The sequence below is a fragment of the Cibotium barometz genome, chromosome 58 (genome assembly GCF_041138505.1).
Source record: "Cibotium barometz isolate CiBa-2024 chromosome 58, ASM4113850v1, whole genome shotgun sequence".
Taxonomy (NCBI): domain Eukaryota; kingdom Viridiplantae; phylum Streptophyta; class Polypodiopsida; order Cyatheales; family Cibotiaceae; genus Cibotium; species Cibotium barometz.
This window is the reverse complement of record NC_141103.1, coordinates 18,215,794-18,228,331: the sequence shown is the minus strand read 5'-3', so window position 1 is coordinate 18,228,331 and position 12,538 is coordinate 18,215,794. Positions and strand designations below refer to the sequence as shown.

General features: G+C 43.5%; 1 protein-coding gene across 3 annotated transcripts in view; it reads left to right on the top strand.

The window, feature by feature from the left end:
* The first annotated feature begins 331 nt into the window (after positions 1–331).
* Positions 332–12,538, top strand: part of LOC147605985 (uncharacterized) — a 103,496-nt gene continuing 91,289 nt past the window's right edge. For all 3 annotated transcript variants that reach the window (XR_015265038.1, XM_086792478.1, XM_086792477.1), the window contains exon 1: positions 332–462. Coding sequence is in view for 2 of the 3 variants with exons in the window: in XM_086792478.1 (XP_086648604.1) it covers positions 388–462 (75 nt within the window). In the remaining variant the exon portion in view is untranslated. The remainder of the gene's footprint in view (positions 463–12,538) is intronic.

The window sequence follows — 12,538 nt, the reverse complement described above, 5'->3', positions numbered from 1 at the left end:
AGGGGCACCTTCGAGCGGAGAAAAATGGTAACTACTACGGGAGGATCTTGGGCCTAAAGAGGGTCAGATCTACTCTAGTCAATAATCCAACATAAAAAAAAAGGTAAAATTACTTCTTTCATGAAAAGAAATTTGTTGAAAAAACCAAGTGCCAACAGAAAAAATCAATGCGGCAGGACTTGAAGTAGCACTCAAAATCCAAATGTTCAGTCCACATGGCATAAATCAAACACTAATGAAAGTGGCATGAGATGACGTGGCATTCGAAAATCCGAATGGTCAGTCCAGCTGGCATAAATCCACGTGGCACTCCACTGTTGTGATGTGAGGACACCGTGCTCGAGAGAAGAGTCGGCAAAGCAGAAAATTCACATATTTCTGTGCGCGATGGCGGCTCACTGGGCGCAGAAAACTATCGTGTTACCTCCTCAGAAGAGAGGCTGCCATCTCGTCACCTCCAAGGTGCGTCGCTCACTGTGTTATTTTTCCTGCGCGCGCGTGTTGTTTGCATGCGTGTGTGCGCGCGCATGCTAAAGCGACAACAGAAGCAAAGGAAGGGTAAGATCATGGTCATTAATTGTTTCCATGGGACAGTTTTTCGTACGTGTGCTTTAGCGAGCGTGCGTGTGTTTGTTTTGTGCGCGCGCATGCTAAGCCACAACAGAAGCAGCAAAGGAAGGGTAAGATCATGGTCAAGGTTTAGCAGATTTTCTTTCCATTGTCCCATACGGTGTTAAGTTTTTTTTTTTTTGTGGGTCAACTCAAATTACAAGGTAGCAGCAGTGAGCTCATGGTGTGAGACTTGGGCATGGAATGAGGCCAACTTGTTCAAAAGTGAGCCCAATCTGTAAAGGCAGCCTTTTTCAAACCAGGGGTTAATCCGGCATCAACTCAGAGCAAGCGTGGGATGCTCAAACATCTCTCTGTGGAAGGGGGAATGGTGGTCTCTAAATCACCTTCCAACCTACCACTCACGGGCTTAACCCTAGAATAGATCACACATCTATGATCCACCTAGATCCGGTGTGTCCCATACCACATAAGACCCTCCTTGGGTTGGCTCTGCTCACATGAGTAGACTGGTCCAAACTCCCGATTCTCAAGATCAGAATGAGTGAGACTTATATAGGAAAGCATAGGTTGCTTTTTCCTGTAGTCAACTCAATAAAGCTAATAATACCAATGACTGCTTTTTGGGCCATCCTCTATCTTGTTAGAGACTAGATTAACATCCAATTAATCCATCCTGCTAATTCCACTTGGCATTGGCCTCAATTATACGGAGCAAGGATGCATATCCCTATTTGACGCAAGGCCAACTAGGGACATAACATAAGGTTTCACAGATTTACTTGGTTGCCCTTGCCTTCAGCAGTCAATGTCTCTTTAGATTTGGGTGGGTGGGTTTTGGGGGGCATGATCAAAGGAGTGTGGACACAACACAAGAGCAAGGAAGGCATCCGTGGCAGTTTCCCTCCCATTGATGGAGGCGTCCCCTGTCACTTATTAGGAGCTTGCAAGAAATGATTAGTACAGGTAATAGATTGGTGTGGCTGAGATTGTGGGTTTGAATTTCTTTAACCACAATGTGTGCACGGTGTTTTAGCCATCAAAAAATTGTCCTTGGTGGACTGTTAGCTTTATTCTGCGGCTAGGTTGGATTTTTTCTTGCCAAAAATTGTCCATGACTTGGCACAAATGGTGAACCCTTCTCACAATTGGGCATGGACCATGTGTTTGTAGACCAGGTGTTCAATATGGCTTGTCCATATGGCTGATTGGGGGGTCTTTCTTTCTCTTGTCCTTGTCACTAATGCACGAACACAAGGGGATGAGAGAATTTTTACGTAAACACCATTTGTTGGGTATCTTGGCTACCTGTAACCTACAAAATAAATAAAAAAAACACTTTGATGATATAGTAGGATTTAACACTTAGTTTTTAATGAATTAAAACTTGTCTCTACTTGCAAAATCTAAAAAATAAACAAATGAGTTGGCTAGCTCATGTAAAAATTTGTGCTAGCCATGCTCTTATTTACAAATCCCAAGTGTTAGTGGAGGTGATTCCATAAGCTTGTTGGAATATATCATCCCCAGATGGTCTACTACATCATTTTCATGCTTGTATTGGCCATTTATGAGGCCCTGCATCACACACACACACACACGTGTGTGTGTTACATATAGATAAATATATACTTATTTATTTATTGAAGGCCACATAAACTGATGATTTCATAAGACTTATGTTTTATAAGAAGTGGTTCACATGCAATAAAAAGATTGTTACACGGCACTTACATATTTATCTAGGCATTTTTCGCATTTTTTATGCCTTTTATAGCATTTTTATGCTATTGTGATGCTGTCGGCCTGCATAAAAATAAGGGTGGCTCTCATGAGGAGTATATATGAGATTTTTGAGGAGTATTTATGTCTCAAAAGCCTTTCTCTCTCTGGCTTTTGCGACATGGTTCTTCATGCATAATGTCTTTCTCTTCTCTTGTGCATGGCTTTGGGAAGCAACTTGCCCTCACAGTTTTCATCCTTCACATAAAGTGATCTTGGGTTTGACCTCTTTGGGAGATGATTCCACTCCTTGCACCTCTAGAGTCACCCTCATGCAGAAGTTTCCTAGTATGATTCTCTTCTTGTCAAGATCAACACGCACCCGTTATATGTTTGAAGACACAAACATGTACACACATGCTTGTCCTTGGGTTTAATTGGGCATCCCCGACCCTTGGCACATACATAAATATGCCCACAAGCATAAATCAAATAAACAAATGCATAAATAGTTCCTTGGCTTTGACACCGATTTCTTGGCTTTTACAGTATTTCTTCCTAGAGTCCAACTACCCATGTCAGTGTTTGACTATGGGAGACTAACAATATTCGTATCCATGTACTTAGTTCTGATTTCTTTCATTGATAAATAGTACCTCCATGAGATGTCTAGTCCCATGACTCTTGTACAAAAGATTTAGTGTTGTTCAATCTTAGAGTTGCTTGTTTTGGATACAGCTTGGACAACAACCCTCGAGTTCTAGAATTCTCAATTTCCTATAGTGGAATATAAATCTTGAGCATTCTTCTTTGTTCTTGGTTCCTTGGATGTCAAAATAAAAGGGCTGATGGACAGATGCTCCTTGAAATATTGTCTTGTTACCCACTTATGAAAGAGTCAGGTGAACATTCTCCACGATTTTAGTAGTTGACACTTTCATGGTTTTAGGTATTTGTTATGAAGAACAATCAATCAAGAACAAATCACTTTTTTTAATTAGTGCTTCATACGTGTTTCTACTTTAATACGAATTCATCACATCATTAAATCATACATCGCATTTAAGAATACTTTAAAGAATATCACATTCATATTTATGAATCATTTCATCACACACTACAATTGGATAATCATCAAAAGAAGAAATTCTATTTAGAAAACCAGAAAGGTCTCCTTATAAGTAAAATTCTTCTCATTGTGTTCAAACTTCAAAGGTAATTATACAAAGTATATAATAAATGCTTACATTGGGATTTTGGTGGAAAAATCACTCTTTTCTTGGCATAACATCTATAAATGGAGGTGTAAAATAAAAAAAGAGAGCCTCTCTTTATAGTCTTGAATCCCCAGAGTGAGGCGAGGAACCTTTTCTTTTCGAGCATCGGGTTATGCCTTGCATCAAGATCACAATGTATTACTAGTCATTGGACACCACCACAAGAGTGAGGTAGATGACACTACTTGTGGAGCAGTCGACTATAGTTCACTCTGAGAGCTACTCTAGCACGAAGATCTTACACTTGTTGAAAGAGAGCTTTCAACTCTATTATCTGGACCAAGTCCAGAGTGAATTAAGTGTACTTGAGTCGCCATCACTAGTTTCTTGTTGAATGGACATGCAAAAGTATAATGGCCTCGCTTATGCCATTCAAAACATGCCCCCCTTAGCATGGATGCGAGGGGCCGAATCAGATTCAAATTGAGGTTTTCCACTAAGAGATCTCTTCTTCGATTGCCCAAAAGGCGAGACATTGTGGCTAGGTCTTTGGGTTGGTGCAGCTTGACAGATCTTTTTATTCTCTCACCTTTTGTAGTCCACTTTCTTATCTAGAAGAACCAATAGTGTCCTTTCAAGCAGCTGCCATAGAGGCATCATAGATCCTTGCAAAGTGGATTGCATTATCATAGGTTCTCATTGTGTTTTGCCTTGCTTTATATGATAGTCCCGGGGTAGTGTTTGCAAGAAGAAAAGGCGGATAAAACGATCCGAGAGATGAGAGAACTTGTATAAAGGCCTTAAAGGTTCTTTTGCCAAATTGGATAGTTTGAAGTCGGAGTAAGTGTAATGTAAGAAATCATGTGCTTAGGCCCTCATCCCACATTGGGCCAATGTGTGAGTATTGAAGCTCCAAAACACCATGAAATGATGACAAATGGTGGAAAATAGGGAAAAAAGAACAACAGATCAAACAAGAGCTTTGATACCATTGCAAGATGGAGGCCCACTCAATACTTGGAGTAGACAACAAGGGTGTAGGTCACCATCCTAGCATCTCAAGAAGGGAGAAGCTCACCATGGAAGCTTGCTCTAGGCAAGAAGATAACCAAGTGGTTAATGTGTCCAAAGATGTTAAAGATGTAAAAAAAATCCCTATATAGTCACTTACTCCTAGGACCTTTCACACATGGGCTGCTTGTAAACCCAAGTCCTATGCCCTATATGATGTGCTTAAACCCTGATCCGACATGTGCATGTGTAGAACCAAGCACATGATTTCCTACATTACAGTAAGTTTGAAGTCTCACATGACTCCTCCCTCACAAATGCTTCCATGAACGAATCCTTGAAGGTTGCCCTAGATATTGACTAATGTAGAATCATTGAGAGAGCGAGAGCAAAGGCACAAGAGCCAACTGTGCCTCTGAATCCATAATCCAAAAACTCATGTTTCCATAAAGGAAATCCATGTAAACAAAGATGGCCTTGCCATGTACTCACTGATGTCAGTAATTGATAATCCAGATATGGGCATAAGAGCCATCTGGATCTTGATATACCAATGAGAAATATTTGATAAATCCACAAACAGTTAGAAGACCTAGCGATATCGATATAGATGAGTTTCTACCTTTCCTAATTTAGGGAGAAAGTATATTTGGTAGCCTCCTGCGGTCCCCATGAATAAAGTATATTTGGTAGCCTCCTGCAGTCCCCAGGAATACCTCGTGAGCTATAGGTTCTAGGCTATACTCCGGTGGCTTCCTATGATCCCCTCATGAATCTCTTGTGAGCCATAGCTCCCAAGCCCAATGACCTCCTATGTGTTATAGCACATTCATCCCTAGTTTCTGCCCATGGTGTCCTTTTGGTCCCTTTTGCATGGCCCTTGGTTGTGGGCTGGCCATCCCTTATTTACATATTTTTTTTGGTATTTTTCCCAGCTTGGATGTATTTTCCCAGTCGGCCAGCCCTTCCTACCTATAAATAGGTGGGCTGGCCCCTCACTTTTTCATCTTGCCTAGTCTTTCTTTTGCTCCCTCACTTATGAGCCTATTTCTGTCTCTTGCTTGGGACTGTATCACTTCAATATATTCAGCATAGTATGCTTGTTGGCTTGCTTTTGATATTTTTGTTGCACATGGATCAATTTATCTCGAACTTGCACAAGCACATCTTGCATCTCCTGAACCAACTGATCTGCCAACGCTACTTTGTGTTGTAAAACAAAGTTTGTAGGCACAATAGGAGTATGCCCATATGCTGCTTGAAATGGAGTTAATCCAATTGCTGAATGATGGGAATTATTATAAGCAAATTCCACGAGTGGTAAATAATCTTCCCATGATGCCAGACGGAATTGAATGTAATGTCGAATCATTTCTTCCAAAATCTGAATGACTCTTTCAGTCTGTCCATCTATTTGAACTTTGAGGATGATAGGTTGAGCTGAATAACAAATTTGTGCCAAGAGATTTGAACAAAGACGTCCAAAAATGTCCACTGAACTTTGGATCTCTGTTAGAGATGATGGTCTTTGGTAAACCATGCAATTTGAAGACATGTTGCACGAACAATGACGCCACATCTGGGGCTGAAGCAGCTTTCTTGCAAGGAATGAAATGCGCCATTTTGGAAAATGGATCAACCACCACAAGAATCTGAGCATTGCCTTTGGATGAACGAGGCAAGGTGGTGATAAAATCCATACTGATACTTTCCCATCTCTCATTGGGAACTGGCAACGGTCGAAGTAACCCTTGAGGAAGTTGTCGAGAGGCTTTCATTATCTGACATGAATGACAAGCTTTGACAAATTTTATAACATCTTGCTGCATCTGAGGCCAGAAGTATGTAGCAGACAAAAGTAGATATGTCTTGTTGATACCAGGGTGAGCAGCATAAGGGACTTCATGATGCTCTTGAATAAGAATCTTCCGCAATGAAGTATTGTGAGGCACACAAATGCGATCAGAAAAGAACAGCAACTCATCCATGATAATGTAGGCTGCAAACATGTTCATTTCTGCAGGATTGGGATTAGAAGATTTGAGAGCACGGAACGCATCTCCAAAATCTCTATCAGTCAAATACTCATTTTTGAAACAAGTAGGGATTTCCATTTGCACATCTGTGATGGCAAAATTAATGGCTCGAGGCATGCGGCTTAAGGCATCTGCAACCACATTCTGAAGACCAGGAACATACTGAATAATCATGTGGAAATTAGCCAAGAATTCAATCCATCTGCCTTGTCGAGAGTTCATAACAGGGTGAGTGAAAATGTACGTCAGAGATTGATGATCTGTACGTACAATTGAATCTGCTCCAAGAAGATAATCTCTCCAAGTTCGATAAGCATGCACAATTGCCAAAAACTCTTTATCATACATAGGATACCTGCTTTGAATGGCTGAAAACTTTCTGCCGTCAAAAGCAATTACATGATCATTCTGCATCAAAACTCCACCAGAAGCACGATCTGAGGCATCTGTCATTACATCAAAGGGCTGGGTGGGATCTGCAATGGCCAAGACCAGGGTTGTCGTCAAGGCATGCTTGAGATCATTGAAGGATTGCTTAGCTTCCGAAGACCACTGAAGTTTGTCCAGCTTTGTCGGTTCTGTCAAAGGGGCAGCAATCTCCGAAAATCTATGCACCTTGTTGTGATAAAAGTTAGCAAGTCCCAAGAAAGATCGAACATCTGAAATGGTGAGAGGCAAAGGCCAATCCACAATCGCCTGAATCTTCTTAGGATCTACTGTAATCCCATTAGCAGAAATGATGTGACCAAGATATTCCACATGGTTCTCGAAAAATTCGCTCTTCTTTTTGTTGATGTACAGCACATTGTTGCGTAGTACTTCAAAGACAATCTGTAAATGTTCTTTGTGATTGACCATAGATCGGCTAAAAACCAGAATATCATCAAGATAAACGATCACGAACTTGTCGAAGTACGGCCCAAAAATTTCATTCATCAGGGTCATGAAAGTGGCCGGGGCATTGGTTAACCCAAAAGGTATGACCAAGAATTCATAATGGCCATATTTTGTTCGAAAGGTTGTCTTGTATTCATCACCATTACGGATACGAATTTGATGATAGCCGGACTTTAAATCAATCTTGGAAAACACCTTAGCACCAAGCAGTTGGTCGAACAACTCATCGATGCGAGGCAAAGGGAATTTGTTCTTGATTGTCAGCTTGTTGAGAGCACGTAATCAATGCAAAGTCGCATTGATCCATCCTTCTTTTTGACAAGCAAAACCGGGGCTCCGAAGGGACTTTTGCTGGGACGGATGTGACCTTTGTCCAGCAACTCTTGTAATTGCTTTTGTATCTCCTGAGATTCAGAGTAAGAAACACGGTATGGAGCTCGGGTTGGAGGAGGTTGACCTGGGATAAGATCAATCGGGTGATCCACAGGACCACGAGGAGGCAATGTCGTCGGAAGATCATTCGAAAACAAATCCTGAAAAGGCCTGAAGAAGGGTTGCTCCAAGTAAGCAGTTGTTTCTGACGAGGCTTGAGACTGCTCACTGGTTTCTGCTTCAATCTCCCGTAACATGACCAGGGATGTTGTACAGTCACGTTTGCGAACGAGGCATTTGACTTGCAGGGTAGAAACAACAGTGATGGGTTTGGCACTGAAAAGACCATGAAGTTCCAGCTCTCGACCATCATGATATAATTGGATTGAATGGGAACGAAAGCTGATCACCGGATCATATCGATACAGCCAAGAGTGTCCCAATATCATGTCATAATGTGACAACGACATTATTGAAAAATTAAGGTGATCTTTGTAATCTTGAATCTGGAATTGAAGCTGTTGCACCTTTTTGTTACAATTAAGAAAGGAACCATCAGCAAGCTCGACTTGAAAAGCATCCACAAAATGTTGGGTCTGTAGGCGAAGCTTGTGAACCAAAGAAGTGCCCACAAAATTAGTGGAACAACCACTGTCCACCAGCACATTGATAGGATGGTCGCCAATAAAACCTAGAAGACTAAGGACCTGCTTGGAAAGATTCACCGGAACAGGGTTGGTACTTTGGCCATTAAGCATCAAGGTACTGACAAACTCCGAAACGCGAACAGAACAAGCCATCTGTTTGTTCTTGTCTTTCACAGGAGGCGGGTCATGATCAGCATGGTGGCAACTGTCCACCTGAGAATTGCGCCGAGTGTTGGAGGGTTTACGACGCTGAGGACATTCATACCACCGGTAATCGCCAGAACAAATTGTGCAGAGGCCTGGTCGACTAGGTTGGGATGAAGTGGCAGCCGATGAAGAAGTTTGCTGTCCTGAAGAGGTTTCTCGCTTGAAGTTACGCCGATCATTGTTGCGACAGTCCTGTCGAGACCGATCTCGGTTTCTGCTGCTAGAGGGTTCGGTCCGAGAGGATCCTGCATTTGATGCGGAAGTTTGCCCAGAAAAGCGCGGCCGCAAGGACTGTTGTCCAGAATATGGTCGCCGAGAGTTGGGTTGTCCAGAATTAGGACGCTGGGGTATAGGATCCTCGTACGCGAAGTCGGGGTCTTCCACTTCTTCGGGATCGTCCTCGGAAGTTACTGCATCGGCTTTCGCCAAAGAACTGGGCACCGGAGATAATGGAGTATAGTCGGGGACGAAGATCTCGCAGTAAAATGTCACAGGAGGGCGCGTGGAGGAGATATTGCGTAGGCCATCCACAGTGCACTCTGGAAGAAAGTGTGCCAACTGCGGGTACCGTGACAGAAAATACTCGAAATGAGTAAGATGCAGTGGCTCGCCGGTGAGGAAAATAGTCCAAATCACCCAAGTGTCGGGTTCGGTCACATGCGGGCTGCTGATATGTATGCGGTACGCCTGAGAGGCCGGGGATGCTGGGATAGGAGAGGCCGGAAGCCTTGGAATCCACCCAGCATCGGCGGGAAGTGGTATTGATTCCGGAGTGAGGGCACGAGGAGGACTGTGTTCGGGAAGAACAGCCTCGGGGATCTCGTCGATGTAACTCAAGTAAGAGATGTGCATGTCGGGTTCCTCCGGAAAGTTGTCCATGAAGCATGCACGTAGAGGGCGAGAGCACACAGAGTATGTGGTGTGGGCAAGGCCAGGAAAACCCACGAATAGCCAGGAAGAAAGGCGCCTAATCGCTGGGGAGGAGGAGGCGAGCAAGAACAAGGCGGCATCCTGACAGCCGCCGGGGGGGGGGGGGGGGGTGGTTTCCGAATCGCCCAAGGCGGCAGTTCACACCAGCGAATCGCCAACGGACGCCCAGCGCATGCCCGGTGGGTTACGCACGCCTGTTGGGTTTTTTTTGGGTTTTTTTTTTGTCAAAGATCCACGTGGCAACAGTGCGTATGATTTATTTATTTTTTGTTGTTTTCTTGGTGGTGTAAAGGTGACGGGCACGTCGCCGAGTGAATCGATGTGCCGCTTCGAAGAGCCCCGCCGACTGGATTGCGCCGCGTTGAAGGGCACCGGCAGCGACTAAGCGAAGAGAAGGTGCTCATCGGCGGTGAGGGCTCCGGGCCGACAACTGGCAGCGAACGAGGCGAAGGGGGGGGGGGGGGGGGCCTCCATTTTCAACAGCGAAGGGACAATTCCCGCCATTCGTGAACGCTTATCACCACCAGTGAGCAGGGAGGGAGGGTAGTCCGGAAATACATCTGCTATACACACAATGCATGTGTATGGGTGTGAGACCTTGTGTTCTTGTTTACATTACTTTGAGTAAGGATTCACGCCAAGTCCACCATCGCTCTGCTTCTTCCATACAACACCGAGAGGAGAGGTGGATGAGGGAGTGCCGCGGAGAGGGTGAGGGCTTCACAACCCACGGGCAGGAAAAAAATTAGCTCTGATACCACTGTGAGGATTATGTTGTTAATCCTTCATATTGTGTACTAATCACTACTTAAGTAATTAACTTAGAACAAGAACCTTCAGGAGAACACTTGAGATAAGATTGAATTGACTACTTGTATTAAACTGAGTACAATAGGTCTCTTATATAGGAGATGAAGAGACACATTTGAAGAGGCATGTCCTTTGACGAAAGGACATGACCTTAGACGAAAGGGTACAACTTTTAGGCTAAGGGATGTGTCTATTCGATGTAGAGGGACAACCATTCATCAAGGGATACAACCATTCGTCGAAGGGATGTGGCTATTCGATGAAGAGGTACATCCTTTGGCGAAGAGTCACAACCAGTCGAGGGTAGGGGTTCCCTTTGGCTGGTTACTCTTTGCATCTACAACAGGAATCAGCAATGAAGAGAGAATCTGGTACATAAATACGTCACAATCGTGACACACTCTTGAGATCAATTCGGCTAAAGCATGTCGATCCATCCAACTTGTCAAGGATGTCGTCTATGCGTGGAATCGGAAACCGATTCTTGATGGTAAGCTTATTCAAAGCTCTATAATCCACACACATATGAAAGAATCCATCCTTCTTTTGAACCAAGAGGACGGGTGAACAATATGGGGAAGAGCCAAACCCTTCTCAAGAAGCTCATTCACTTGCTTCATGATCTCCTCTTTTTGGGATGCACTTACACGATAGGCTGGCCTATTAGGTGGTGAGCTACCCTGCACAAGATCAATGCGATGATCTTCCCGTCATATAGGTGGTAACTCATTTGGTAACTCATCAGCAAAACAATCATTGTGCTCTTGCAAAAATTTCAGCCTATCATTACTAAGAGTGTTTACATGTACATTATTTTCCTCAACATGATCTCGTACAAAAATCAAGTACGCAAAAACACGCTTTTTCATTACTTTCTTAATTTGTACATGAGATACAAGGGGAATGGTATCACCCTCTTCACCAACATCAATTACATGTTCTCGGCCTTTATGCATGAAGGTGATCCTGTTGGTCTTGTAAGCCTTGCACGGATCAATACGTGTATGCCAAGGCTTTCCAAGCAATACATCACAGCCATTCAGAGGCGCCACAAGAAAATCCTCACGATCCACATAGCCTTGAATGTGTATGCGAACTTGCCAAAAATAGGCATGACCTGCACTTCTCTACCAACAAAGGCAGCCCCTACTTCAATTTGAGGACCCATGTCCTCCACTTCAATACCCAAAGCAGCTGCCATCTGTGTGGATATGAAATTTTCAGATGCACAATCATCAAACATGAACAAAGCGGGCTGATCTTTGAGCTGTCCCCAAGCTTTACATACAACCCTATCTTTGCTATCATGTGAAGTGTTGCCTTGCACATCCGGAACCATATGCATATTAGGCTTTGATGCATTTACATTATCACGCTTCTTCTTGTCTGGGCATGCCTTTGCAATATGCTCGGTGCTACCACAAGTAAAGCATTTCCCCTCACTCGTATATTGCTTTTTTTGTTCCGGAGTGAGACGATAGTCTCTGAGTTTGAAAGGACGCTTCTTGGTAGTGTTATTTTGAGCCTTTGGACCATTTTTATCTTGGTTTTGGTCCTTTTTAGGTGGCTGTCCATCATTTTGCAGGTTTTGGACAGCCCTCTCTTTGCCTTGAAATGAGGGTTTAGCCTTATTGGATCGACTCAATTTGAGTTCCAATTGCTCGGTGGCGGTGGCGGCTGCGATTAATTGGTGTAAGGTATGACCAGGATACATTTGTAGTCCCGCTTTGTACACGGGTTGCAATCCCGATGGAAACCTTCTCTTCCTTTCCGTCTCGGTGACATGCATAAATGGAGACACCTCCAAAAGCACTTTCCAAAACTTTTGTACATATGCATTTACCGATTCCCCCTCATTTTGTTTTACCCAATCCCACTTCATTGTTATCTCATTCAATGCATTGGGAGGCAAGAATTGAGCATAGAACCTCTCCTTGAACTCTTCCCATGATCTAACATGATTCGGTGAGAGCTTCTCCGTACCAATGGGTAGTAGCAGTGCCTTTCATGAACATGCTTACATGTCGGATCATGGATTTCTGAGTGAAATCCTCATCACTGAAAGCAATATCAAACTGGGCAATAAAAGCAAGTGCCTTTGATGCATCATATTCCCCGT